At 35.1% G+C, this 25,146-nt stretch overlaps 1 protein-coding gene across 1 annotated transcript in view; it reads left to right on the top strand.

Moving 5' to 3' along the window:
- LOC107680691 (contactin-4-like) overlaps nucleotides 1–25,146 on the top strand; it is a 103,452-nt gene that overhangs the window by 61,485 nt on the left and 16,821 nt on the right. The window contains exons 3-15 of the mRNA XM_016476700.1: nucleotides 2,145–2,271; nucleotides 2,938–3,107; nucleotides 4,465–4,560; nucleotides 7,728–7,931; nucleotides 9,624–9,726; nucleotides 10,820–11,004; nucleotides 11,577–11,719; nucleotides 11,898–12,027; nucleotides 13,063–13,213; nucleotides 20,518–20,645; nucleotides 21,120–21,292; nucleotides 23,988–24,105; nucleotides 24,459–24,592. Coding sequence (XP_016332186.1) covers nucleotides 2,145–2,271; nucleotides 2,938–3,107; nucleotides 4,465–4,560; nucleotides 7,728–7,931; nucleotides 9,624–9,726; nucleotides 10,820–11,004; nucleotides 11,577–11,719; nucleotides 11,898–12,027; nucleotides 13,063–13,213; nucleotides 20,518–20,645; nucleotides 21,120–21,292; nucleotides 23,988–24,105; nucleotides 24,459–24,592 — 1,862 coding nt within the window. The remainder of the gene's footprint in view (nucleotides 1–2,144; nucleotides 2,272–2,937; nucleotides 3,108–4,464; nucleotides 4,561–7,727; nucleotides 7,932–9,623; nucleotides 9,727–10,819; nucleotides 11,005–11,576; nucleotides 11,720–11,897; nucleotides 12,028–13,062; nucleotides 13,214–20,517; nucleotides 20,646–21,119; nucleotides 21,293–23,987; nucleotides 24,106–24,458; nucleotides 24,593–25,146) is intronic.

Genomic DNA, 25,146 nt, shown 5'->3' with positions numbered 1-25,146 from the left:
TCGCAAATCTTAAAAAAAAACAAAAAAAAAAAACGAGCGTTGCAACCCGCACCCCTCCACAAGAAGATCGGGGGTTGTGGCGATGCTCTCAGTCGGGGTCTTCTAGACCGAAAACGGATCTGCGGACTGTTATTTTGTCTAAGAGGACCTCGGCTAAATGGTCCTACCATTGTCAGGTCCCTGAGGGCAGCCCACCTGGGGAGGAAAGGATAACACCTCAGTATACGGTGCCCAATCCTCCTCGGTGCCCTCACGGATGTTCATTGATACCCCACCCTCGGTGCTTCAGGGCTCAGTGCATCCCTCCAGGCGCTACTTCATCGAAGCTGGTTTGCGCTCTGCCGGATGCGCTTTTATACTTTCTGGTGCTTACGTCACCCCGCTCGTGACGTCTCGCTACTCCATTGGACTGATTTGACACGTGCTTCAGAACGCGGTCACGCAGGGGCGTTCCCAAAGCGATTTCGACGCAACGTCTCGTTCCCTCGGGGAACCATGGTTACATACATAACCTAGAGACGTTATTAAACTAGGTTGGCTGCCCTCATTTTAAAGAATCCCTGCTGGAAATTTGATTATTTGTAAGTGTAAGTAAATTATTAATAACTTTAATAACATTACAGTAACATTATGATTAGAAATAAAATGTACAAATTAATTTACACAACAATTTCACAGTGGATTACACAGTGGGAAAGTCATTCTTGTCGAACCAATTCAATTCAAATGAACTTATGACATTATTATTATCACAGCTGAAAACAGTTATGTTGCAAAAGAACAGCATTTATTTGAATTTTTTGTAACATAAAATTGTTTGTCTTTACTATCACTTTTGATAAATGTAATGCATCCTTGCTGAATAAAAGTATTAATTCCTTTAAAAAAGCATACTGACAACAAACTGTTGAACAGTAGTGCATATTAGGAGTGAACATTCTGATTATATTTAATGTTTACATAAAAATAAACATATTCCAACAGCAGATCATTATTCATTACCCTCGCTAATTGAATTACTGAAATTAACTTTTCCACGACATTCTAATTTATTGAGATGCACCTGTACACTGTAAAAAAAAAAAAAAAATCCATAAAAATAGGGCACAATGTACTGTATTAATATGAAGGAATTTCATTACAGGTGTTTTTCCTTTATTTAGAATTTTGAAATTCATTGCGTTGTGTTTTAGCGTTAATGGAAATGTCCATACAATTACTGGATAATGTCCTGGCAGAAAATTACCAGTACATTTTCCTTTTTTTTTTCTCCAGTGTACTTGGAATGAACAGTCCTACTTGAGAACTCTAGATGCTTCCATTGTATTGTATTCTTCCCTGTTGTAAATTCCATAAAGGTTTGGGGGCAAAATCATCCATGAGAAAAAGTGATGGGGACATGTCCCCTCCGCAAATGACAGCTAAATGTGGACTACTGTAAATGTGCTACTCCTCGCTCTAAATGCTTCATTAATTCCTGTCGTTCAAAGGACACACAAAAGGGAAAGTGAAAAAAGGTAGCATCTCCCACAGCGTGAGGAGACAGGGGCCTCACCCCAGGAAAACACGCCCCGGACACTTCCATTAGCTTGATGATGTGGGAGGGTAATTTTTTTGTCCTCGTCAAGGTTAGGGACCTGTAAAAATGAATTTCATTCACTCAAAGAGAATAGGGAAAAAATACAGGTGAGTTTTATTGAGGAAGGAAAAATATACAGTAGAAAGCACAATTCCTTTCTCTGTGAAGAGGCAGACATGTTTCTGAGAGCTTGTTTATTCATTTAAGAAATGATACATTTCACTAGAGTAATTACCACAACATGGGGTAATTAGGGAGGTGGATTGGTGTCTTGGCAGCAGTCAACCGAAACAACAGACTGCCATGCGTGTTACGGGCCTGCCAAAAGGAGGACGTCATGTTGGTGTGCTTTCTGTTACAAGAGGGGAAATGAAAGCTGTTCCTCTGGCACGTGTTTATGTTGCATATCTAATGAGCTCATTGTGGGAAGTTGCTGAAAATAAATGAATAGCACACATTAGACATAATGTGGACCTGATGTGTTCACACCTGTTTTACGATCTAGATTCATGTTCCAGATTGTGGATTTTGAGCTTTTTGAAAGTCTTCTTGTTCTTTCTTCTAGAGAGGATTATTCGACATGGCCCAGTGTTCACCCAAGAGCCCAGTGACAGTGTTTTCCCTTTAAGCGCAGAGGACAACAAGATATTTATTAACTGCAAAGCCAAGGGAAGTCCAGCACCACATTACAAGTATGACTATTTTCCTCAAATGAAAATATAGTTTGTTTTTTTGTTTTGTGCCTGGAATGTATGCCTGGAATTAAACAAAAGTGTAAGAATTAAAAAAAAAAAAGTTGGAATGAAATATGAAATTTGAAAATCATATTTTGAAGATTCTGCATTTGTGACAAATTGACATTGACGAAACATTTTGTCACTAGTGTCAGCCTTTTGAACAGTGTTATTTTAATATTATTAATGTACTATTATAGTATTTATAAAAAATTTGAGGGTTTTTTATTTTAATTTTAGTTATTTTGTTGTTATTTACTTAGTTAGTTAGTTAGTTAGTTAGGTTTTTATAAATTTTGAATTCAGTTTTAGTTTTAGTAATTTTAATACTTTGTATTTCAGATATTTGCCAAGGCTACCAACTTGGCCAACTAATTTTATTCTTCTTTTAGTTTTTTCTTTTTAAGGTTTTTATCTACAAATTTTATTTTATTTAAGTTCTATTTAAAATTTTTTGTTTTAGTTTTTTTTTAGTGATAACATTGCTGCTTTTGGATTCATTGTATACTGTATTTTATTCTTGATGTAAATAATGTATTCGAATTACACAGAAAATATTTGTTTTTAATTCTTAAACTTCTTATCATCATTATCCCATGCTCACTCCACCTGTTTCATATTTAGGTGGAAATTCAACAGGACAGATCTTGATATTGACATGGACTACAGCCTTGTTGAGGGAAACCTTTTGATCAATAACCCTCAGGCAACTAAACACGGTGGTGTTTACCAGTGTATCGCCACTAATGCATTTGGAACCATCCTGAGCCGAGAGGCTAAAGTGGAGTTTGCATGTAAGTGCAAATTAAACTGTATGCTTTGTATTTGTGAACATTTGAAAATAGCACCTGACAGTCTCTTCTGCACTTGATTACTATTACTTTGACTATACTGTCTTTATATATGCATCCTTTGGAAGCTTAAATGCATAATATGTAAAATGTGCACTATGTTATCTTTCATATGGTCCATTAGTGGTTAAGATATACTTTCTTCCCTAGATGTAGCAGGCTTTTAAACTGACAACTATATTTTCCTATCTGGAAAATTCCATCAGGAGATGTCCAATGGTGCTATCTAAAATGCAGCCTGTCGTGAAAAAAAAAAAAAAAAAGTCTTAAATCAAAAGATAATCATAATAACACTGCCTCGTTCATATTGTGTGTACATATGAAAGAAAAAAAAAAACATTGTTCATTCGAAATTTCACATGTAGATGTGTCTTTTCAGGTCTTGAGTGATGCAGGAAATTGTTGTAGGACTAATTGGTGGTGCATTTACAGAGTGGGAAGAAGCATTTTCCCAATGATTTACCTCCTCACATAGCCATCAGTTCTGAAGTTTTGAAGAATACATTTTTATTTCTTGATTTATAATGAGGAAAGCTTTTCATTATGTTTTTATTTAGTTTTATGATTTTTGTCTTTTTCCTGTTTATGCATTTAGCAAACACTTATCCAAAGCATCTCATATTGCATACAAGATATACAGGGAATTGAAGCCTTTACCAAGCATGTTGTACTTTGCTGTTAGTCATATTTTATGACCACATATTTTATTGTTCAAGGGCACATTTTACCTTGGTCTGATCTCTAGAATATAGATCTGACAATATGTAATTATGTAATTAACACAGTTACCCTGACAACCATATATATATGTTTTTTTTTTTTTTTTATGTGATTGTGAAAGTTTTGTCAGCGTTTTGTCCATGTGATAAAGTCTTGTAATTGTGAGTGAACCTGCTTTAACGCAAGACAAATTTCAGACCTTGTCTGACAATAAAGTTGTATCGTATTGTATCGTATCGTATACCTAAGTGGCATTTCATACAGCTAAGTGTTTTTTTTTTTTTTTTTTACCCCACTTGCAAATTCTCACTAAATTTTTATATTTTGTGCAGTGTGTCTTTTATTTACACAGAACACAACTCATTTCACACAGGCATACATTCATGAGGCTGGATAGCTGATATTTGAATAAACACCACAACTTTAGCCCAGTCTGGGATGTCATTTTTGCCTGTCCCTTCCTGGGCTGTAGAGTGGCATTTCTAAAGGTCCCTGCTCTGTGAGTCGTCTGTTGCACATCAGAGCGATGACAGTGCCTTTAATGAAAAGTAAAGCCGATCCTATTATTTTGTTTTCGCAGACCTGCAGAATTTCAGCAGCAAGGCCAGAAGTCCAGTATTAGTGAGAGAAGGACAGGCTGTTGTGCTCCTGTGTGGTCCGCCGCCCCACTTTGGAGGTACATTTTATTGTATTCTGTATGAATTTGAATGTTATTTATTACGTGCATTAGGATTTTTTTTTTACAAACAAATTCACAAGCCGCTATTCTTTAAAGTTATCAATACCTTTCCACTTTACTTCGTATGAATCATAAAAAGCAAGAGTGACAATTGTTCGCAAAATCTGTTGACCTCTTTCCGCAGCACATTTAAAAAAAATCAATTTAAGCTTTGTGTATAGCCTGTGGAATAATGCTAAGCAACTCCAAGGTCAGGAATTCTCTTCAAGTGGCAAACCTATCTCTCCACTCTGCTCACTTAGTATGTATAGTACATGCTGGTTCAGAATGTATCTTAATCATCTCAAATTGTGAGCAAATCAAGCTTTCAAATGACTGGAGCACAATGGCTCACATTCTTGCATTCATGCACCAACCTCTTGGCATTTAGCTTCCCCTCCTCCTTCTTAATGGCACTTGTGCCCTTGTGGTCATTTGGAAAGGTTATTTTCTTAAGCCATGGCCTTCTGTTGGAAGGTAATAATGGCATGTGGTGGTTGTTTTAAAGCGACATGCCTCTTTATCCCCCGGTCCAGCTGTGCACCTCTCCTGTGTCTGTGTACAGCTGATTAGCAGCCTCTCAAAGAGCCATGCACAGATGTGCCAGAGGTGCAATTTCATGCCACCGCACCGCCGTTCTGTCATTCCGCCACATTTCCAGTCAAATCAATGGTCTTAAGTGACCCACAACTTCCCCGCTCCCCGCAGCCACCCTCCACCATATTTTCTATTTTCCATCCCTCCTTCTCCCATCACACCACCCTTGACTCTTTGCCACACTCTGTAATCCGAGGCTCTTTCATATGTATAATGCTTCATGGGAATTAATACAATGGCTAGATACCGCAGATCAGTCCTTGAAGGGTTTTTTTTTTTTTTCCCCAGGGGTAAAACCATGGAGGTCTATATAATACCTGGGAAGAGATGTGTGCAGTTTGAAATCTGACATTTTCCTTGTGGGAATCACCTTTTTTCCCCACTCTGGTGCAACTAAGATTATGCTGCCTTGCATTTTTATTTTGTCATAATTATATATATTTTATGGATAAATATAATAAAAGTTTTTGTTTACATATATATATATATATATATATATGCGTGTGTGTGTGTGTATATAGTGTACATTAGTAAATATATAGTGTGTGAATATTTAGTGTGTGTATACACACATACACACGCACACACACACACACCCCCTCACAGGAAACTTTGTGCTATTTCAGATTTTCAATACACTCCATTCTGTATGATTTATAAGCGTTTTGAAAAATGGGGACATGGGGTAATTTCTATAATATATATATTACCGTTCAAATGTTTAGAGTCAAAAATATTATATTATGCTCACAGAGGCTGCATTAATTTGATCTAAAAAGAGCAAAACTGTAATATTGTGAAATATTATTACAATTTAAAATGATTTAAAATAACTAATAGTTTTCTATTGTAATACATTCTAAAATGTACTTACTTTTTTAGAATTCTTTGAGTAACAGAAAATGAAAAAAAAACAGCAGTTATTTAAAATATATAATAAAAATATAAAAATATTTTGTAACTAATAATTAATAATAATTAATTAATTAAAGTATTGTTTCTTATTTCTTTCTTTGTCAAAAAAAAAAATACATAAAAAAATTACTGACCCCTAAAATTTAATGTGTGTGTATATACTGAATAAGAGGTAATTTTGGTTGATTCTTACTTTAGTATTATTTTGATGTTAAATTACTGTTGGTTGTTTTCTAGACAAGTTGGAGCACTGAACTGAACCTTGTGAATTTTAGAGACAGCTCTCCGTTACTGCACAGTAACTGCTACCTAAAGTAAAAATCACCTCTTTTTACTCATAAATAGCCGTGTTCATTGGTCTACTCTGTCACATGGTTTCAGATTATAGTGGCTGTGAATGTGTTTCCTATGAGACCAAAAGCCTTGAGCACAGTGCCCAGTAATGACGAGAGGTCCCTCACCTTGTCACCACTCCATTTATGATGGTTTTAATTCACCTTTTTCTGTCTTGAAGCCAAATGGTTATTTTTCCTCGGTGCTGTACACTCTTAGATATGCTGTTTGAACCTTAAATAGCCCTTATCAATCCACTTTTCAGCCACTCTAACCCCCTTTCTGCCCTCTAATAAACGCTGCTTAATTTGATACTTTCATACTTCATTTCATACCACAGGCATTGCTGTGCAGGCTTCCTGTATTCCTGTCTCATTAAGAAAGAGTGAGAGGTGACATGAACGAATAGAAATAGAAGAAAAATGATGACGACTATTACAAAATGAGCTTATATCACAAAAAGACTGTTAAAAGCAAAATAATTAAATCGAAAACCCATTCATTTGCTTTGTGTTGATAATAAAACAAATTTGCTGTACATATATTATTCTAATTACAATAAGCACAAACTTTGACTTTCATTCTTTATTTATTAATGTAGATGATTTGATTTCACTATTTATTTTTATAAAGATGTCACAAACCAAAGCGTTGGACATTTTGTGGTGGAAAATTTAAAGTTGTCTTAATTGTTTTGACAGTATAAGGGTTATTTTAGAGAAATATGCCATATGCCAGCATAATACAAATGCGCATATTTTGCCTTTATGAAAATAAATAGGGTGTAGTTTGTCAAAATGAATGATTTAATTATTTATTTTGTCTTAAAACTTGTTCTCAAACTGTTTCTATAGCATCAGAATGCTTTTCATACACAGACTCATTTGTAATATTTCTGTCACACTTTATGATCTTACATTGTAATGTTGTGTTTATTTGTAATCATGAAGAGTAAATGCAGATTTTGTCAAGTTGTTTGCAGAGCCAGAATATGCCTTTTTTATGGAACAATATTAGTTTTCAGCTCCTGTTGCTTGTATTGTTTTAACCTTGTTATATATAAACTCCTTTCCCACAGCTGAGCTCTAACAAGCTGAGAACATACGCATCTAAATTTCATCCACAAATTTAATAAAAAAAATAAAAAATAAAAAAAGATTTTAAAACAGTTTTCAAATGTTCTATTTCATAATGCATCAAGCTATACACTTAGTAGGGCATGTTGACTATATATCTGAGTTGGCAAAAAATTGACTGTCATCTGACAATTTTCTCCTCAGAAATCAGATACTCCTGGATATTCAATGGCCGCCCCAGCATTGTTGTTGGGGACAACCGACGATTTGTGTCCCAGAGGACTGGAAACTTGTATATTGCAAAAGTTGAGACATCAGACGTGGGCAACTACACATGTGTGGTAAGGAATGTGATGACCAATACAACCGTCTACAGTTCCCCAACTCCAGTGGTGTTACGTCGGGACGGTGAGTAGCCTGGAGGAACTGCTAACAGTGATGAATCAGTAGATTTGAGCATGACGGTGTTTGCTTTGCTGCCACTCAGAGACATAGCATTGTGTATTCATAGTCTCTGAGCCGTGCTCAGCCAGAGAGAGAGAGAGAGAGAGAGAGAGAGAAGGAGAAAAGATTCTGCATTAAGAAAGAAGACTTCAACCCTCACACACACACACACACATATAACCTGGGAGGCTCAACATCACCAGTCATTAGTGTCTGTTTAATATTCACACAGACAAGGTATATGAAGTAAGGCGGAGAGGTTTTGAATATCTTGAGTTAATGTGAATATTGAATATTTTTATCTATGAATATTTTGGGCACTGCTGTACTACTTTACTAATTCGTATTTCTTACTTTTTCTTGCGTTTGATCTACATTCCCTGCTGAAAAGACCATTTTAGGCCAGCATAAATTTACATGATTTTCTAGTTGGTGCAGGTTGATCAGCATAGCCAAAACCATCATGATCTTTTTGTTTTTTTTTCTTTTCATTATAATTTGTAACGTTTTTTTTTTCTTTTCATTATAATTTGTAAATTTTTTATTATATGTTTATATATATTTTTTTTTAAGAATTCACAACTTACCTAATGTAAGCACTGTTTTCATGTTATGTTATGTCATGTTATGTTATGTTATGCTATATGTTTTATATTTTTGATACATGTTTAAATTAATGTTTTTCATAATGAATTTTTTTATACAAGTTTGGTCTGTTAAAGTGTTGTATTATTATTTTTGACATTGCCATTAAATAACATGTATTGTTGTGCACTGAAATTATTTTTTTTAAATATATGTGACCCTGGACCACAAAACCAGTCATAAGGGTAAATTTTTCGAAATTGAGATTTATACATCATATGAAAGCTGGAATAAGCTTTCCATTAATGTATGGTTTGTTAGGATAGGACAATATTTGGCTGAGATACAACTATTTGAAAATCTGAGGGTGCAAAAAAAATCAAAATATTGAGAAAATCGCCTTTAAAGTTGTCCAAATGAAGTTCTTAGCCATGCATATTACTAATCAAAAATTAAGTTTTAATATATTTACAGTAGGAAATTTACAAAATATATTCATGGAACATGATATTTACTTAATATCCTAATGATTTTTTGGCATAAAAGAAAAATCTATAATTTTGACCCATACAATGTATTTTTGGCTATTGCTACAAATATACCCCAGCGACTTATGACCAGTGGTCCAGGGTCACATATAGGATATTATTAAAATTTTTCAGAAATATAAAGTTGTCGGTTAAATTTTTCTTTTCTAGTTTTACTTGTTTACTAAATATAAAAGTATAATTATGAGTCAAATGAACTGAAATGAATAAAAATGACATGACAAAATATTGTCAAAAGACTATGACTGAAAAAAAAAATCAATTTGAAAAATGAATAGCGTTGTTAACCTAGTTAAAAACCTAGTGGGAACACAAGCATCCAGAACATTACATATGCTGGTGACCAGCCATTGTCTTTTCAGCAAGGTTTCTTGGCAAGCTGCATGTGTTGTGAACTTGTTTATATGCCTTGTTTGCACATAAAGTGATGTATATATATACTGTGAATAGTATAATAATTTCTGAATTGAAGCACATTGGTTTTACCCTAAAAGACTTATGCTTGTCTATCCTCATTTTTCAGCTGTGATGGGGGAATATGAGCCAAAGATTGAAGTCCAGTTTGAAAAAATGCTCCACGTTGCCAAAGGATCATCGGTTCGACTGGAGTGTTTCGCTTTAGGAAAGTAGGTCTCTACTTTACTAACAGATGGACTCCTTGCCTCCAGAGGGTTGCGTTGCTAACTGGGGATTGCCACACTTGGCACATAGTACATCTTAGCAGTTTATTTAAGAGAAATGTCTCAGAAATATACAGGATCCTTTAATCTTAGTGAAGTACTAGGAAACAGATGGAGAGGGGAAGGCATTATTTTTTAAAACAGCTGTAGACTGTGATCTAGGTGTGGGACAGGGTTCTGGCCTTGGATTGTCCACAGGTAATGTGTTAAGGGATGCTGGGATACTGGAGGGCTATCAAACACAAAACAGATAGGCTGTCAGACCATTTATTTTTTTTATTTTAGTTATTACTTAGTTATTTATGAATTTAATAAAGCTACCATTCAAGTGTTTGGGGTCGGCAAGATTTTTTTATGTTATTGAAAGTATCTTATGCTCACTAAAGGTGCATTTGTTTGATTAAAATACTTTAAAATGGTAATATTATGAAAAATTATTACAATTAAAAATAACTATTTTCTATTTGAATATATTTTAAAATGTATTCCTGTGATGGTAAAGCTGAGTTTTCAGCAGCCATTACTCCAGTGATCCTTCAGAAATCATTTTGTGATTTGGTGCATAAGCAACATTTCTTCTTATTATCAATGTTGAAAACAGATGTGCGATTTAATACTTTTATGGAAACAGCATTTATTTGAATTAGAAATCTTTTGTAACAATATAAATGTCTTTAGTGTCACTTTTAATCAATTAATTAATGCGTCCTTGGTAAATAAAAGTATTAATTTATTTATTTTTCTTTCAAAAAAAAAAAATCTTACTAAACCAAAACATTTGAATGGTAGTGTATTTAAATATTCATTTAATTAATGGCTCAAAAAAACTTAAATTACCCTAAATGTTTAATAAACATCAAACATACATGCAAGCGACTGGAGAATACGTCAAACTTGAATTGTAATTGTGCAGAAATGGATTGAGTAACATGTTGACTAACTAGTAACATGATCTGCTTTGATGAATCATGTTAAGCCTCCATATATCATCTTTGCACAGTGTGATGCTAATATGGTCTCTTTTCTTGACTTTTCTCAGTCCAGTGCCTTCTATTTCCTGGAAGAGAGCGGACGGAAGCCCCTTCCCAGGAAAAATGAAGATAAATCACTCAAATGGTGTCCTAGAGATCCCATATTTCCGTCCAGAGGATTCTGGACTTTATGAATGTGTGGCCGAAAACTCCAAAGGACATAGTATTGCTAAAGGTCGTCTTGTATTTCAAAGTAAGGTCCAATACTGACTTAAGTGTACATAGCCAATGGTCAAAATACTGACTGGATGATAATTAGCCCTTTTTGGAAATATTTAGACAGCTGTGTCCAAAAAACTGTATGCAGAGTATTTTTCACAGTGTTAAAAGATCTTTCTTTATCTCTCCTACCCATGCAGTGTTTTACCGGCCATCACGATTACCGCAGGAGAATCAATAAGAGAAATTTAAATTTTTAATGAGTCAGATAACAAATCACATAGCAACCTGTGGTAAATAATAAATAATGAAAGAATAGATTTTATTGTCAATTGTCAAGGCAAGACTAATTAGAATGGCTATAGCAGGCGTTGTTTAGTCTGCCCAGAGAGCCCACAATATATGCACTGCTACTGTGCTCTTCTACAAGATAGGAAGAATCATCTCGAATGAATGTGCACAGAGTAACCTCATTTTTTGGTAGTTTATAAAACACAATGCTTTCATCATTGTTGCAATGCATTTCAAGAGAGAAAGTTCAGAGAGTCAGACGTAGGATGCAGACCTCTGCATTTGTATTATAGTAGTTCATTGCTGTTCACACAGATGTGGAACACCTGCAGTGGTCGCAGACTCTGTATGACGCAAACATGGCTATTGAGTCTGATCTTCACTGGGAGTGCAAGGCTAATGGAAAACCTCAACCTGTTTACCGATGGCTCAAGAATGGACAGCCTTTGGTCTCTCAGGTGATAATACTAACTGCCAGAATAACACCCCTCAGCCCATTTTACTAAGTACTAAGGCTTAAAATATGCTGATTGTGTGTTAGAGTGTACATGTTGAAATGTTTGTATGTTTAAATATTATATGTCTAGGTTATTAGTGGTGCTCGCAATCTGTCCTGACAGTTTTGTTTATGCTCAGGACAGAATTCGTGTTGATGGTGGCGGGTTAACCATCTCCAACATAAACCGGATGGATTCTGGGATGTATCAGTGTTTGGCAGAGAATGATAACGGAGTCATATATGCAAGTGCCGAGCTCAAAGTTGTGGGTAAGCATCTTTCCATGTTATCAAAGAACCAGTATTTCCACATGAAAATATCAAGGATTTTTAAAATTGTGATTTTCAGACCTGGAAAAGTCTTGGAAATTAATGGAATTTGGTACTGTATGAACATATGAAAAGTTATGTTCTGCTCTAAATTATATTTAATCAGCTTCATATATCTGAGAATACAAATGGAAAACCACCACAGAAATCTCAATAAAATAGGAATGATTAGTAGAAATGATTAGTGAAGAGTAGTAATGCGCAGAAATTTCATCAACCGATAATATTTGGCTGAAAATGAACCCGATCATCTCTTCTTTTTTACTACTAGTTAAAACATGAAATAAACAGAAGGTATGTTGAAATAAACAGTACAACTTATTGAAATATGTTATGTCTTATGTAATCACTCAATCAGTGTTTCAACCGTGGAAAGATGTCAATAACACAGCTTGTAAACATTACACTTACCTCAGGCAAGCCATTCAATTTCCATAACCTCGTAAGACAGTTAGAAAAAATAACACGTTTTGCTAAATACTGTATATGCAAAAATCCTTATATTTTACTTAAGCTGTGAGTGATATCTTCATTGTTTAATATATGTTTGAATAAAGCTATTATGAATTTTATTTTTTATTACAGGCACTGTTTAAATGTTTTTATGTTTCAACAATGAACTGGAGTAGAAACATAATTATATAATTAAAAAGTTGATATAAAAACCTTTGTGCTTTATGTGCAATTTAAATGTTTATATACAACTGTTTTTATTTGAGTGCTGATTATTAAATAAATGCAGTTAATTGATTATTAAACTTTATTTTCAATTTCGGTTTTTGGCTATATGAAAAATTTCATTTTGGTTTCATGTTTTGATTAAAAAAAATAATAATAATTTCAGTGCATCACTAAAAAGTCATGAAAATAAATTGGTTAGATGTGTGGGAACACTGGTATTCAGTATTTCTAATAGTGAAATATGTCAGCTAAAATCATATCTGAGCCAAACACCCTGAATCCCTTGTCTTTCAGCCTCTCCTCCAGACTTCTCAAAAAACCCAGTGAAGAAGACCACGCTGATCCAGAGAGGTGGGGAAGCTATCATCGAATGCCGGCCGCATGCGTCCCCCAGAGCTTCCTACTCTTGGAGGAGAGGCAACGAGTTCCTAAAAGACAGCAAGAGGTACGGGTCAGCGGACCGGTCACTAATGAAAGGTGTGAAATGAGCCGCTTGCACTCCTGTCGTCCCCTGAGCCTTTGGGTTTGTTTGCACTGCAGTAGTGCAGGGTTCTGGTGAAGAGTCTTAAGGCACGTTCACACAGGGCACTTTCTTGCATCCATCTGCATGGTTTTATGCCATAATATCCTTTTTCCAACAAGCAATGTGGATTATGTTTCCATTTATATAATTTATGTACTGATAAACACAGACATTGAAACCTCTCCTTTCCCCATGTTGGGTGGAATAGAGGGTATATCTACAGTGCACAAGCATTGTAGGAATTTTTTTTGTTTGTAGGTTACTTTTATTCAGCGTTAAAAGATATATAATACCATTCAAAAGTGTTGGGGCAGTAAGAGTTGAATTTAATATTGTGATGTTTTTTTTTTTTTTAACAATTTAAAATAACTGTTAAAAGCTGAATTTTCATCGATCTTCAAAAATCATTCTAACATGCTGATTTGGTACTCAGCAACATTTCTTCTTCTTGAAGTTTTAAAATCAAAGTCAAATTAATGCTGATAAATGAAAATAAATGTAAGTGCTTAAATGGAATCTAGTTGTGCTCAAAAATAATGCAAAATTAACGTTACTTCGCATAAAAAATAACAGTGTAACATTTTATAATGAGAATGCATTTTTCAACTTCCTGTTTCCTACTTTCTCTCCCTCACCGGTCATTATTTGCAAAGCATCATCCCACTACTGTGTGATGTTTTTCTATATTTTTATTCAAACATAATTGCCTTTTTTTTGTCCATACTGAACACAGTTGCTAAGCCACAGATGTTGCACATTCAAAACCAACAACATTCTTCCTGATGGCACTTTTCACACAAGAGTGAGTGCCTACTGGAACACTAATTAATACACCCCTGGTTCTGCCTCTCTCCTGTGGGGTTTCAATGGGACAGAATCGTTATAGCATGGCCATGTCAGAACAGGTGGCAGGAGGGACGTGTGTATGATCTCCAGTAATGGATGGGGATGGAGTGATAACCAATGGGAGCTCGCGCTGTGCACTGTGGTCCATCTGGACCTGAGAGAGAACACACATGCCATGACTCACTGATGCTGCCCAGGGTCTCCGTGGAGTGATGTGATTATTGGATGAGGGAGAGGGGGAGCGATGGAAAGGGGGAGCGGGAGAGGGAGTGGAAGTTAGAGCGAATGGAGGAAATGAGACAAGAGGTGCAAGACTGTATATCAGATACTGTCTATCAGAGGGTCAGGGTAAGCCTCGGAGTGTCTGAAATGGAGTACGAACTTACTCCTAACTCCATACTTCACGGTATGTACTGTATGCTGCATACTGTTGTTTTGTAGCATATGCAACAATATTGAATATTCAGGAAAGATTTCAGTAAACACAGTGAGTGCGTGTTTAATTCAGCAAGTGGCATCTTGTTATCATTTTTGGGAATTTTGTAGAAATGTTTTAGCATTTGACAGTCCACTCACATCTATCAGAAAAGAAATGGACAGTCAAGTCAAGAGCACTTGTGGGATACATTATTCCACATTGTGCATACTATTGTTTTAGAAATAGTAGCCTCTATGAAACAATATGCATAAATAAACAGTGCATGTTTAAGCAAGTGGCATCTAATTGTTCATTTGGAAATAGTTATTTGCAGTTATTTTCAGATTTTAAGTAGAAATATCTTAACGTTTGACAGTCCACTCAGATTTGTTGAAGGAAATGGGGGGTCAAGTCAAGCGCATACACTGTTGCACATTGTGCATACTGCATGCTATTGTTTTAGGAGTAGTAGCCTATATGAAACAATGTGCAGAATGCACAAGTAAAGAGTGCATGTTTAATTCAGCAAGTGGCATCTAGTTGTCATTTTTTTAAATAGTTATTTTGTTGTTAGATTCTCTCTATATACACTGCTAATTTTTTTACAAATAGTAGTCTATATATAATATAATGCGATATGCAACAATAAACATTTTCGTAAAGAGTCCATGTTTAATTCAGCAAGTGGCATCCACTAGTTTCATGTTATGTGAATAACGATGCTCAGAGCAGGCTGTACCAATGGTAAATATACGGCCCTCAGACATAACAGGCAGGTTGTCCATGAGTGGCAGAGCAGAATAAGGATGGAGCAAAGTGTGGATGCGCTGTCCTTGAAGGAGTTCAACTCAGTTTTGTTTATATTTTGCTTAGCCTATAATTTTAAATGACAGATGTGGTATTTATTTATTTTCTCTGCGACTTTCCTGTTTTAACAGAAAAATGTCAAACGAATTTAGTATTTCGACAAGACGAATAAAAATAGCTAATAGGCTATTTTTGTACAACCTACATTTTTTGTTTTTTTCCTCTGCCACACTTTTTCCGATTGTGTTGTAAATGTTAAACGAATTGTATCCTGATAAGACGAATAAAAATAAGAAATACGATTTTTGTACAACATTTGTATTTTCTCTTACACTTTTTTTCCTACTGTGTTGCATAAAATATTAAATGAATTTTGTGTCTTAAGATAATTAATAAATTCAAGTCAAAGTCAATAAATTCAAGACTCTTGACAAGACGAATAAAATAGCATAGCCTACAATTTTGTGCAGACTACACTTTTATTTGTTAGCCTATGTCTTTTTTTCAGTAGAGGAAATGTAAACGTGAGATTCTGGAAACGAGATCTAAATTTAGCAGGAACAGTCGGGTCGGGAAGAAAATTATTCTAAGCGGACAGCAGGTGAACAAAGAGTGAATATATAGCGGGAGCGGGTGGGTGCGGAATAGAACCTTGCGGGAGCGGGACTAAAAAAATAGTCCCGCGCAGACCTCTACACTATGGCACGCAGTGCGCTCTGGTTAATTGTGTTTCAAATGGAATACTAATATACTACATATTACACACTGTATAATGCATATTATTTAACATCTAATGTAAAACTGAAAATATTATGCAGAAAAAAAATTTCAAATTACATTGTTCAAGCAATATTATTATTGAATATCAATTCAGTAATTGGTGTCTAGTTAATAAAAAAATGCCCTTTTAGTCTAATTTAGTGCTCTTGGCACTCCAGTCAAATAAAACCCAAACTTTTGAACAGTAGTTGAGGTACCGTGCCCTTCAGAACACACTGACTCCTACATTAGTCATGAATAAAGGAACAGAGAGCTGCTTTGTGGGTAAATATATGTGATTGTTGAGTCTGAAATGTTTTCACAGCAATCACACTCTGATTTAGTTTGAAGAGGTGCAAACACGAACATGTCAATCTTATGTTGCATCTCACACTCCTGAGTTTGTATCAAGTCAATATGTGTTGCCGCCTCACTGTAGACTTATGATTCTCTGGACGTGCCTCAACATGCGAGAAGCATCGATTAGTCATCGTATTCCACAGGGCAGTCAGGAGAGGAAGGATCAGAGACTGATTACAAAGACATAATGTCTTGACGCAAATATAAATGTGACTCTGTGTGGTCAGAAGTTTTGTTCCGTAAGCAGATAGCTCTTGCCTTTTTTCCTATTGGTTTTGCAGCTCATTGCTCACGGGTCGTCTGGTCGGCGTTTTATATTTTTGTCAATAAATCAGAGCAAAGCTTTCGGCGTAAAGCATGTTCTCTGAGCCATAGTAAATACATATTTATTTTAAAAAGCCGCAACTGAAATAGTTTGATTTCTTAGCTGGCAGGTCTGCTGCGCTCATGTTTGATTTGTTCTGGGAGAAGGTCACAGCGTTATATATTTACATTGCTCTATTTATTTATCTATCTATCATTCCTTCTATTCTATTCCTAGTTATTAAAAGCAAAGCAGCATTGTTTGTTCATGTACATCAAGGTCGATGGAGCACTTCTGAGAATTGTTTTCTGACGTCAGTTGCATGAAATCTGACACGTTTCCAGTTAAACGAAATATACAAAATAAGAATAAATCAAAATTGTAACCTTTTCTGAAGAAAATGCGAGCGGAGCAAAAGTCACTACCTGTGTATTTTTGTGTGTTCTGTGTATTTTTAACATGTTGATAGGGTGGTTGCTAGGTGATTGCTTCCTGTTTTAAGCCAAAAGAGCCAAGTTTGGGCCAGTTGCATAAACTTAACCTCTATTTTAAGACTATGAACTAACCAGCTAGCAGTTAACCAAGCAGTAATCAGTTTTATTTTTCTGATTCACATTAGACCAACCTATAGCATGTGTATTATTTGTTGTTTTATTTCTATTATTTATTTGATTATTTTTGACATTTTAATTTTACAATGCATAAATTATCACTTACAATGCGCTTATCATCTCACACACCTCTCCTACACAACCTACACAATTTTAGCTATCATTCATATCTGCCAAATACACGTTTAATACTGAAGGTTAGGGGAGGGATATGAAAAATCCATAACCTGTGTATGAACAGCCACCACTAATAAAAACCTGTTTGAGGACAGCGAGAGAATCTGTTTAGTCTGTGCTGTTGCAGCTCTATTGCAAAGTCAAATCTTTAGCCAGGTTAGCATTTCAGTCAGACGCTATCAACCTCTCCTCACATGATCCAGACAGGCTTCTGCAAGAGCTCCATAATCACATCTGCTCTTGCTGCCTTTTTGGAAACGCTTTTTAATGTGTTGATAGCATCTTACATGTGTTGGATAATGATAAGGCCGCAGGTAAGAATTCAAACCACAAGAGCTCCATAATCACATCTGCTCTTGCTGCCTTTTTGGAAACGTTTTTTAATGTGTTGATAGCATCTTACATGTGTTGGATAATGATAAGGCCGCAGGTAAGAATTCAAACCAGCTTCTCTTTTACATCCTCTTCCCTTTCACTTTCTTCTTGGCCTTAATATAGCAGTATTCACTCGTGAATGTGGAGGTTTCATCTTTTAGAATCCCATTAACTGAATGTATCCTGTTGAATACTCTTGACTATTTAATTTGAATGATTTTCTACAGTTTTCAGGCTTTTAAAAAAAATAAACACAAGCATGCCGAGACAAATACGGGTAGTTTTTGTGTTATTCTGTCTGGAATAGGCTGAGTCTGGCTCTTTAAGAATTCCTTTTGGGAAGGCAAGAAGGAAGGAAGGTTGCTGTATCCTTGAAAATTAAAGCTCTGATCCAGTACCTGAGCAGACTTTGTGTGTCAGAGAACTTGTTGGGTTAAAGACCATCTTTGTTTATTCTTTCATCTGTTCCAGTAGACTGTCAGTTTCACCACCCAAATACTTTTACACAGTTCTACAAAAATAGTTTTTTATAATAATATAATAATATAATTTTTTTTTAGATTTTGGATGCTTATATATCTCATACATATCTCCTACTCAAGTCACATAATTTTCACACCCTTATGGAACAAAAATATATGGGAATAAACTTCAAAATATAATGTGATATATAACATAATATATTTTCATATATGGGAAACTAGTGCTTATATTTTTCAATATACTGCAATATGCATTGACCATGTATGGCTATATATTGATACATACAGTAATATTCATTACATGTAATATTCATAAAGTTGTATCCTTTATTGTGCGCATGCATGTTCCCATATAAATGTGACTGTACATACTGTATATACACACATTCACAGAATGAATTACAGCAGATTTCTAGTTACCAGCATGCTTTGCTTCTGGCTGTTAAAGGAGAGTAAATCTTAGTGTTATTTTGTAAGTGTTATTTCATGTGTTTTGCTCAATATTAATATAGGTGGGAGATCTGTTAGTGTTTAAAGTTCTATTATTTTTGGAATTTAAAAGGGTTTCTGGTATGTCTGAGGTTTTGGAGTTACCGTTGTGCTGAAGAATAGAGCCTGTGGGTAGGTTAGATAGAGCCTGTGTTTGCCTAACGCCAATAAGACTATATATTACTTTTGATTACTTTATTTAAAAAGTAATGGCTGTGCACTCTTCATCATGCTGATAGTCTCTTTGCTAGATACTTTAGTACATGCAAGTGTGCTTGTGCTGTTGTTAACTAGCTATATATGACAATATGAAATATATATAATGTACATTATTATAAAATATAAGAAATATATTATATATGTCTATATATGTGTGTATATACTGCATGAGTAAATATGTACAATATATTTATACACATACAGTACCATATCTTATCACATGTAGATCTATATGTTACAAAGTGTATTACTGAATAACAAATTACATATATTATAATATATAATTAAATATATTGACAAAATATGTTTAAATATATAAATATGAAATATATATAATTTAATATTAAATATATTTAAATATATACAATTAAATATATTGTTAAAAAATGTATGAAAGTGGCAATTCCTTATCTATTATTCAATATATTTATATATATTAAAGCAAAATATTATTCTGTATATTTTCAATACACTGTGAAATCGTTTAATATATTGAAGGAAGTATATTTTCTTTGCATAAGGGCTTTTCAGGAAAATACACATTTAATACTGAGGGTTAGGTGTGATAAAAAAAATCCATAACTTGTGTATGAACAACCACCTCTAATAAAAACCTGTTTGAGGAGAGCGAGAGAATCTGTTTTGTTTGTTTGTACACACACACACACACACACACACACGTTGGTGTATGTGGTTTGCGGGCACTCTCCATAGGTGTAATGGTTTTTAAACTGTACAAACTGTATTTTCTATATCATTACCCTAAACCTACTCATCACAGAAAACTTTCTGCATTTTTAGACTTTAAAAAAAAACTGTTTAGTATGTTTTTAAGCCATTTTGTTTAGGAGGACACAGGAAGTGTCCTCATAAACCATGTTCACGTTGTAATACCTATGCCATTATACTCATTTGTGTCTTCGTAAACCATATAAACCTGAACACACACAAACACACACACACACATATACATTACCGTTTAAAAGTTATTTTGTTAAATATTCTTACAGTTTTAAATATTTTATATATATATTAATATATTTTAAAATGTTATTTATTCCTTTTGATGGCAAAGCTGAATTTTCAGCAGCCATTACTCCAGTTTTCAGTGTCACAGGATTCTTCAAAAATCATTCTAATATGCTGATTTGGAGCTAAATTTGGTCAATTTAAATTGAAAAAAAAAAAAAGAAAAGAAAAAAGTGTCAGTTTTGATCAATTTAATTCATCCTTGCTGGATAAAAGTATAAATGATCAAAAGCATACCCTAAACGTTTGAATTTTTATAAAGTTTATTTATTATTGAATAAAAAGCATTGGTATAGCAAGATGTCACTGGTGTTGACATTTAATCCAACAATTTTTATTTACTGTTGCAGGCGGACCATCTCAGAGGATGGCACCCTCAGAATTGCCAATGTTACCAAATCCGACGTAGGGAGGTACACTTGTGTCGCCAAAAACCCCTTTGGTACATCCAGCAGTTCTGGGACTTTAGTGGTCAAAGGTAAAGCACCTTTCACATTTCACAAACAGCACATTTCTCTTGCTTCTAAGCAGATGCCTTAAACCGGATGAGAACCAGTGGAAAAACAGTGAGCAACCCAAGCATGAAATTGATAATGAAATATATAGTTGTTTTATGTTCCTGCCGGTTTGACAGAGGTATAACTCATCCAAGCTTTTGTCATGTGTGAGTTATTGGTCCAGCCGCTGGTGTTAAAACAAAATCCGTAGCCAGCCACAGCATCGGGAACGGACTTGATCCTTTTCACCCCAGTCGCTTTCTGCATGTTTAATTAAAAATATGCTGCTGTTGCAGTTTTTTTTTTCTCTCAATTTACTCTTTTAATAACTTATGGCATTACATATGCATGTTTTTTGGACACTTTGATGGCTTCTCATGAATTAATGCATAACTGAAGATCTTCAACATTTCTGTCTTGGTCCTTTCTTTCCTTTATCTCTCTTTTTTTGACAGAACCAACCAAGATTACAGTCCCTCCTTTGAGTATGGATGCCACAGTGGGGGAGAGCATTGTCTTGCCGTGTGAAGTATCTAAAGACTCCACTCTACACCCCGTCTTCAAGTGGTTCTTCAACGGAAAGCTCATCGATTTCAGTAGACACGATCACTTCGGGATGATTGGAGGGGTGCGTTTCTGTCAGTCATTTTAATTCAAAGCTTCAAATTCTGTATTCCTGAAATACTGTAGCCTTGGATTCCTCTTTGAAATCACTCAGAGTAGAGGAATGCTTTTTTTTTTTTTTTTTTTTTTTTTGCCTAGCTAGTAATGGGGGGAACTTGAGTACAAGGGCACCTGGCCGCTCTCTGAACACAGAGGCACAAATCTGTCTGATTACAGGATTTACATCGCACTCTGTTTAACACACAGTGAACCTCAAATAGCTATCCACAGGACCCAATCTCTCACTGTGTAGATCATCCACAGAGCTTTTAAGTTGCCAAGTATTGCTTTTGAGAACCTGGAGAGACCGATGAGCAAATGCACGAATAGCGGGCTCTCGCTAACAGTAGAAGGACTGCTTGTCAAAGCGAGTTAAAAGAACCCTATCTGAACTGAAGGGCCAATCAAATATCACAGCTTTTTGCTATTGCCATTTGTTTCTTGATATTTTCCAAATGTGATGTAACTACAGAAATGAAAATATACTTGATTTTAGAGACTTTAAGTACCACAGCATTACCATAGAAATATACACTACCGTTCAAATATTTTTTTTTAGTGATGCATTCTATTGATCAAAAGTGACAATTATAATTTTACAAATTTGTTTCAAATAAATGTTCTTTTCAACTTTCTATTCACTAAAGAATCCTGAAAAAAAATATTTATTAAGAAGCACAACCGTTTTCATTGGAAATAATAACAAATGCTTCTTGAGCATTAAATCATATTAGAATGATTTCTCAAGGATCATGTGACACTGAAGACTGGAGAAATGGCTGCTGAAAATTCAGTTTTGCCATCAAAGAATAAATTGCATTTTAAAATATATTTAAATAGAAAATTATTATTTTAAATTGCAATAATATTTCACAATATTACTGGTTTTACTGTATTTTTAATCAAACAAATGCACCCTTGGTGAACATAAGAGACTTGTTTCAAAAACATTTACATAGTAGTGTACCATATAGGCTACTATTTGTAATTGTCTGTTCAATTATTTACTCATTTGCAAAATAATGCTTTTGATAATGTCAGACGCTGTTCCATGTCTCGTGCTGTTTTCCTCCCCCACGTGCTCCAGTATTATTATTATGCCCATATTAAATGCTGTATTTCTGAATTACTGCAGCCTTGGATTCCTCTTTGAAATCACTCGGGGTAGAGGAATGCGAGTGAGGAATGATTTGGAATCTGGTGTTTTAACTTTTTTTTTTAGCTCAGCTAGCAATGGGGGGAACTTGAGTACAAGGGCACCTGGCCGCTCTCTGAACACAGAGGCACAAATCTGTCTGATTACAGGATTTACATCGCACTCTGTTTAACACACAGTGAACCTCAAATAGCTATCCACAGGACCCAATCTCTCACTGTGTAGATCATCCACAGAGCTTTTAAGTTGCCAAGTATTGCTTTTGAGAACCTGGAGAGACCGATGAGCAAATGCACGAATAGCGGGCTCTCGCTAACAGTAGAAGGACTGCTTGTCAAAGCGAGTTAAAAGAACCCTATCTGAACTGAAGGGCCAATCAAATATCACAGCTTTTTGCTATTGCCATTTGTTTCTTGATATTTTCCAAATGTGATGTAACTACAGAAATGAAAATATACTTGATTTTAGAGACTTTAAGTACCACAGCATTACCATAGAAATATACACTACCGTTCAAATATTTTTTTTTAGTGATGCATTCTATTGATCAAAAGTGACAATTATAATTTTACAAATTTGTTTCAAATAAATGTTCTTTTCAACTTTCTATTCACTAAAGAATCCTGAAAAAAAATATTTATTAAGAAGCACAACCGTTTTCATTGGAAATAATAACAAATGCTTCTTGAGCATTAAATCATATTAGAATGATTTCTCAAGGATCATGTGACACTGAAGACTGGAGAAATGGCTGCTGAAAATTCAGTTTTGCCATCAAAGAATAAATTGCATTTTAAAATATATTTAAATAGAAAATTATTATTTTAAATTGCAATAATATTTCACAATATTACTGGTTTTACTGTATTTTTAATCAAACAAATGCACCCTTGGTGAACATAAGAGACTTGTTTCAAAAACATTTACATAGTAGTGTACCATATAGGCTACTATTTGTAATTGTCTGTTCAATTATTTACTCATTTGCAAAATAATGCTTTTGATAATGTCAGACGCTGTTCCATGTCTCGTGCTGTTTTCCTCCCCCACGTGCTCCAGTATTATTATTATGCCCATATTTGTTTTTTCCTGTTCCTGTCCGTATTTAGTTCTATTGGTTCCAGCTGGGTTTAATTAGTTACTGTGTATTTAAAGTGTGTACTGCCCCTCATTTCCCATCCGCTGTTAAATGTCATTTTGTGTTCTGTGTTTCCCGTGTTCCTGTGTTCCCAGCTTTGTTTTCATTAAAGACATTGGAATTTACTTTACTCCTCGTCTCCTCGCTCCTTCATTCCCGTGCTCCCAGTGTGAATCGTGACAGATAATGTTAATTTGGTATAATTTCTTTCAAATATACCACAGTAATTATATGGTTTATTTTGAAGTAGTAAACAATAGCATTGACATTCCATAATATATGAATGTAATAATCATATGGATGGATTGATAGACTTCTTTCTCCACTTATTTTTTTTACATAATACTCTTTTTTTTTTTTTTATAGGGCTCTTCTGGGGATCTTATGATCAGGAACGTGCAGCTGAAACACTCTGGGAAGTACGTCTGCATGGTGCATACCGCAGTGGACAGTGTGTCTGCAGCGGCAGACTTAATTGTCAGAGGTATGTGCATCTCCCCCCATGGAGACTGCTCAGTATTCTACACTTTTCGGAGCTTTTATCAAATATAAATTAAAAAGGCCTCACAATTTGCCCCGCTATTTCTATTTTATTCTGTTATTCAGCTCTTGAAGTAATGACTACAGGGGTATCTGAAATCAATGCATTAATTCCCTGCTTCATGCTCTTTAGAACCTTTTGTATTTCCATCATCAAGTGAAGGATTTCTCTCCCTGGTTCTGAATATTAAGCATGTCACCTTTTGTGGGCAGACTTGGTAACCTTGCTGTGCCCTTCTCTGATGAGGATACGCAGCAAGTTTGAGTCCTTTTTGTCTCTGGTGGTGGTGTTGTCAGGGCCCCCTGGTGCTCCAGTGGGTGTGTTGGTGGGGGACATCACAGACAGGATTGCTCAGCTCTCGTGGGGCCCCGGACCTGACAACCACAGTCCCGTTACCCTCTACAGGGCCCCCTGGTGCTCCGGTGGATGTGTTGGTGGGGGACGTCACAGACAGGACTGCTCAGCTCTCGTGGGGCCCCGGACCTGACAACCACAGTCCTGTTACCCTCTACATCGTGCAAGCCAGGACCCCTTTCTCTATCGGCTGGCAGGCAGTCAAAACTGGTATAGGACTCTGTGTACTTTCTTGTCGAGTCTGGTTTTATTTTAGAAAACCAGTTATTTTTATTGTGATTGAACCACCCCTTACAAATTAAATGTAGTTTTTTGGAAATATCAAGTCATATTATAATATTATGTTTAAGTCATATTATAATTTACAGTAGAAAAAAAAAACATAAATTGACATTCCCAGAATTTTCACTTCACATTTGTAAATTTGTAAATTAAATGTAAATTTAAATGCATAAAAACACACTGCTCAGTTTAAATATGTAGTAAAATCTGTGCCGTTAAATGTTATCACTGTACCGCCGTGATGTTATGAAAAGCATTTTGTTTTACATGGATATTGGAATGCGAGTGAAGTAGGCTACATAGTAAATAATAATTTGCCATTCAAATACATCGCGAATACGGAAACAT

This window comes from Sinocyclocheilus anshuiensis, unplaced genomic scaffold (assembly GCF_001515605.1).
Source record: "Sinocyclocheilus anshuiensis isolate Anshui unplaced genomic scaffold, SAMN03320099.WGS_v1.1 scaffold396, whole genome shotgun sequence".
Taxonomy (NCBI): domain Eukaryota; kingdom Metazoa; phylum Chordata; class Actinopteri; order Cypriniformes; family Cyprinidae; genus Sinocyclocheilus; species Sinocyclocheilus anshuiensis.
The sequence above is the reverse complement of the archived record's forward strand: the minus strand, read 5'-3'. Positions and strand labels throughout refer to the sequence as shown.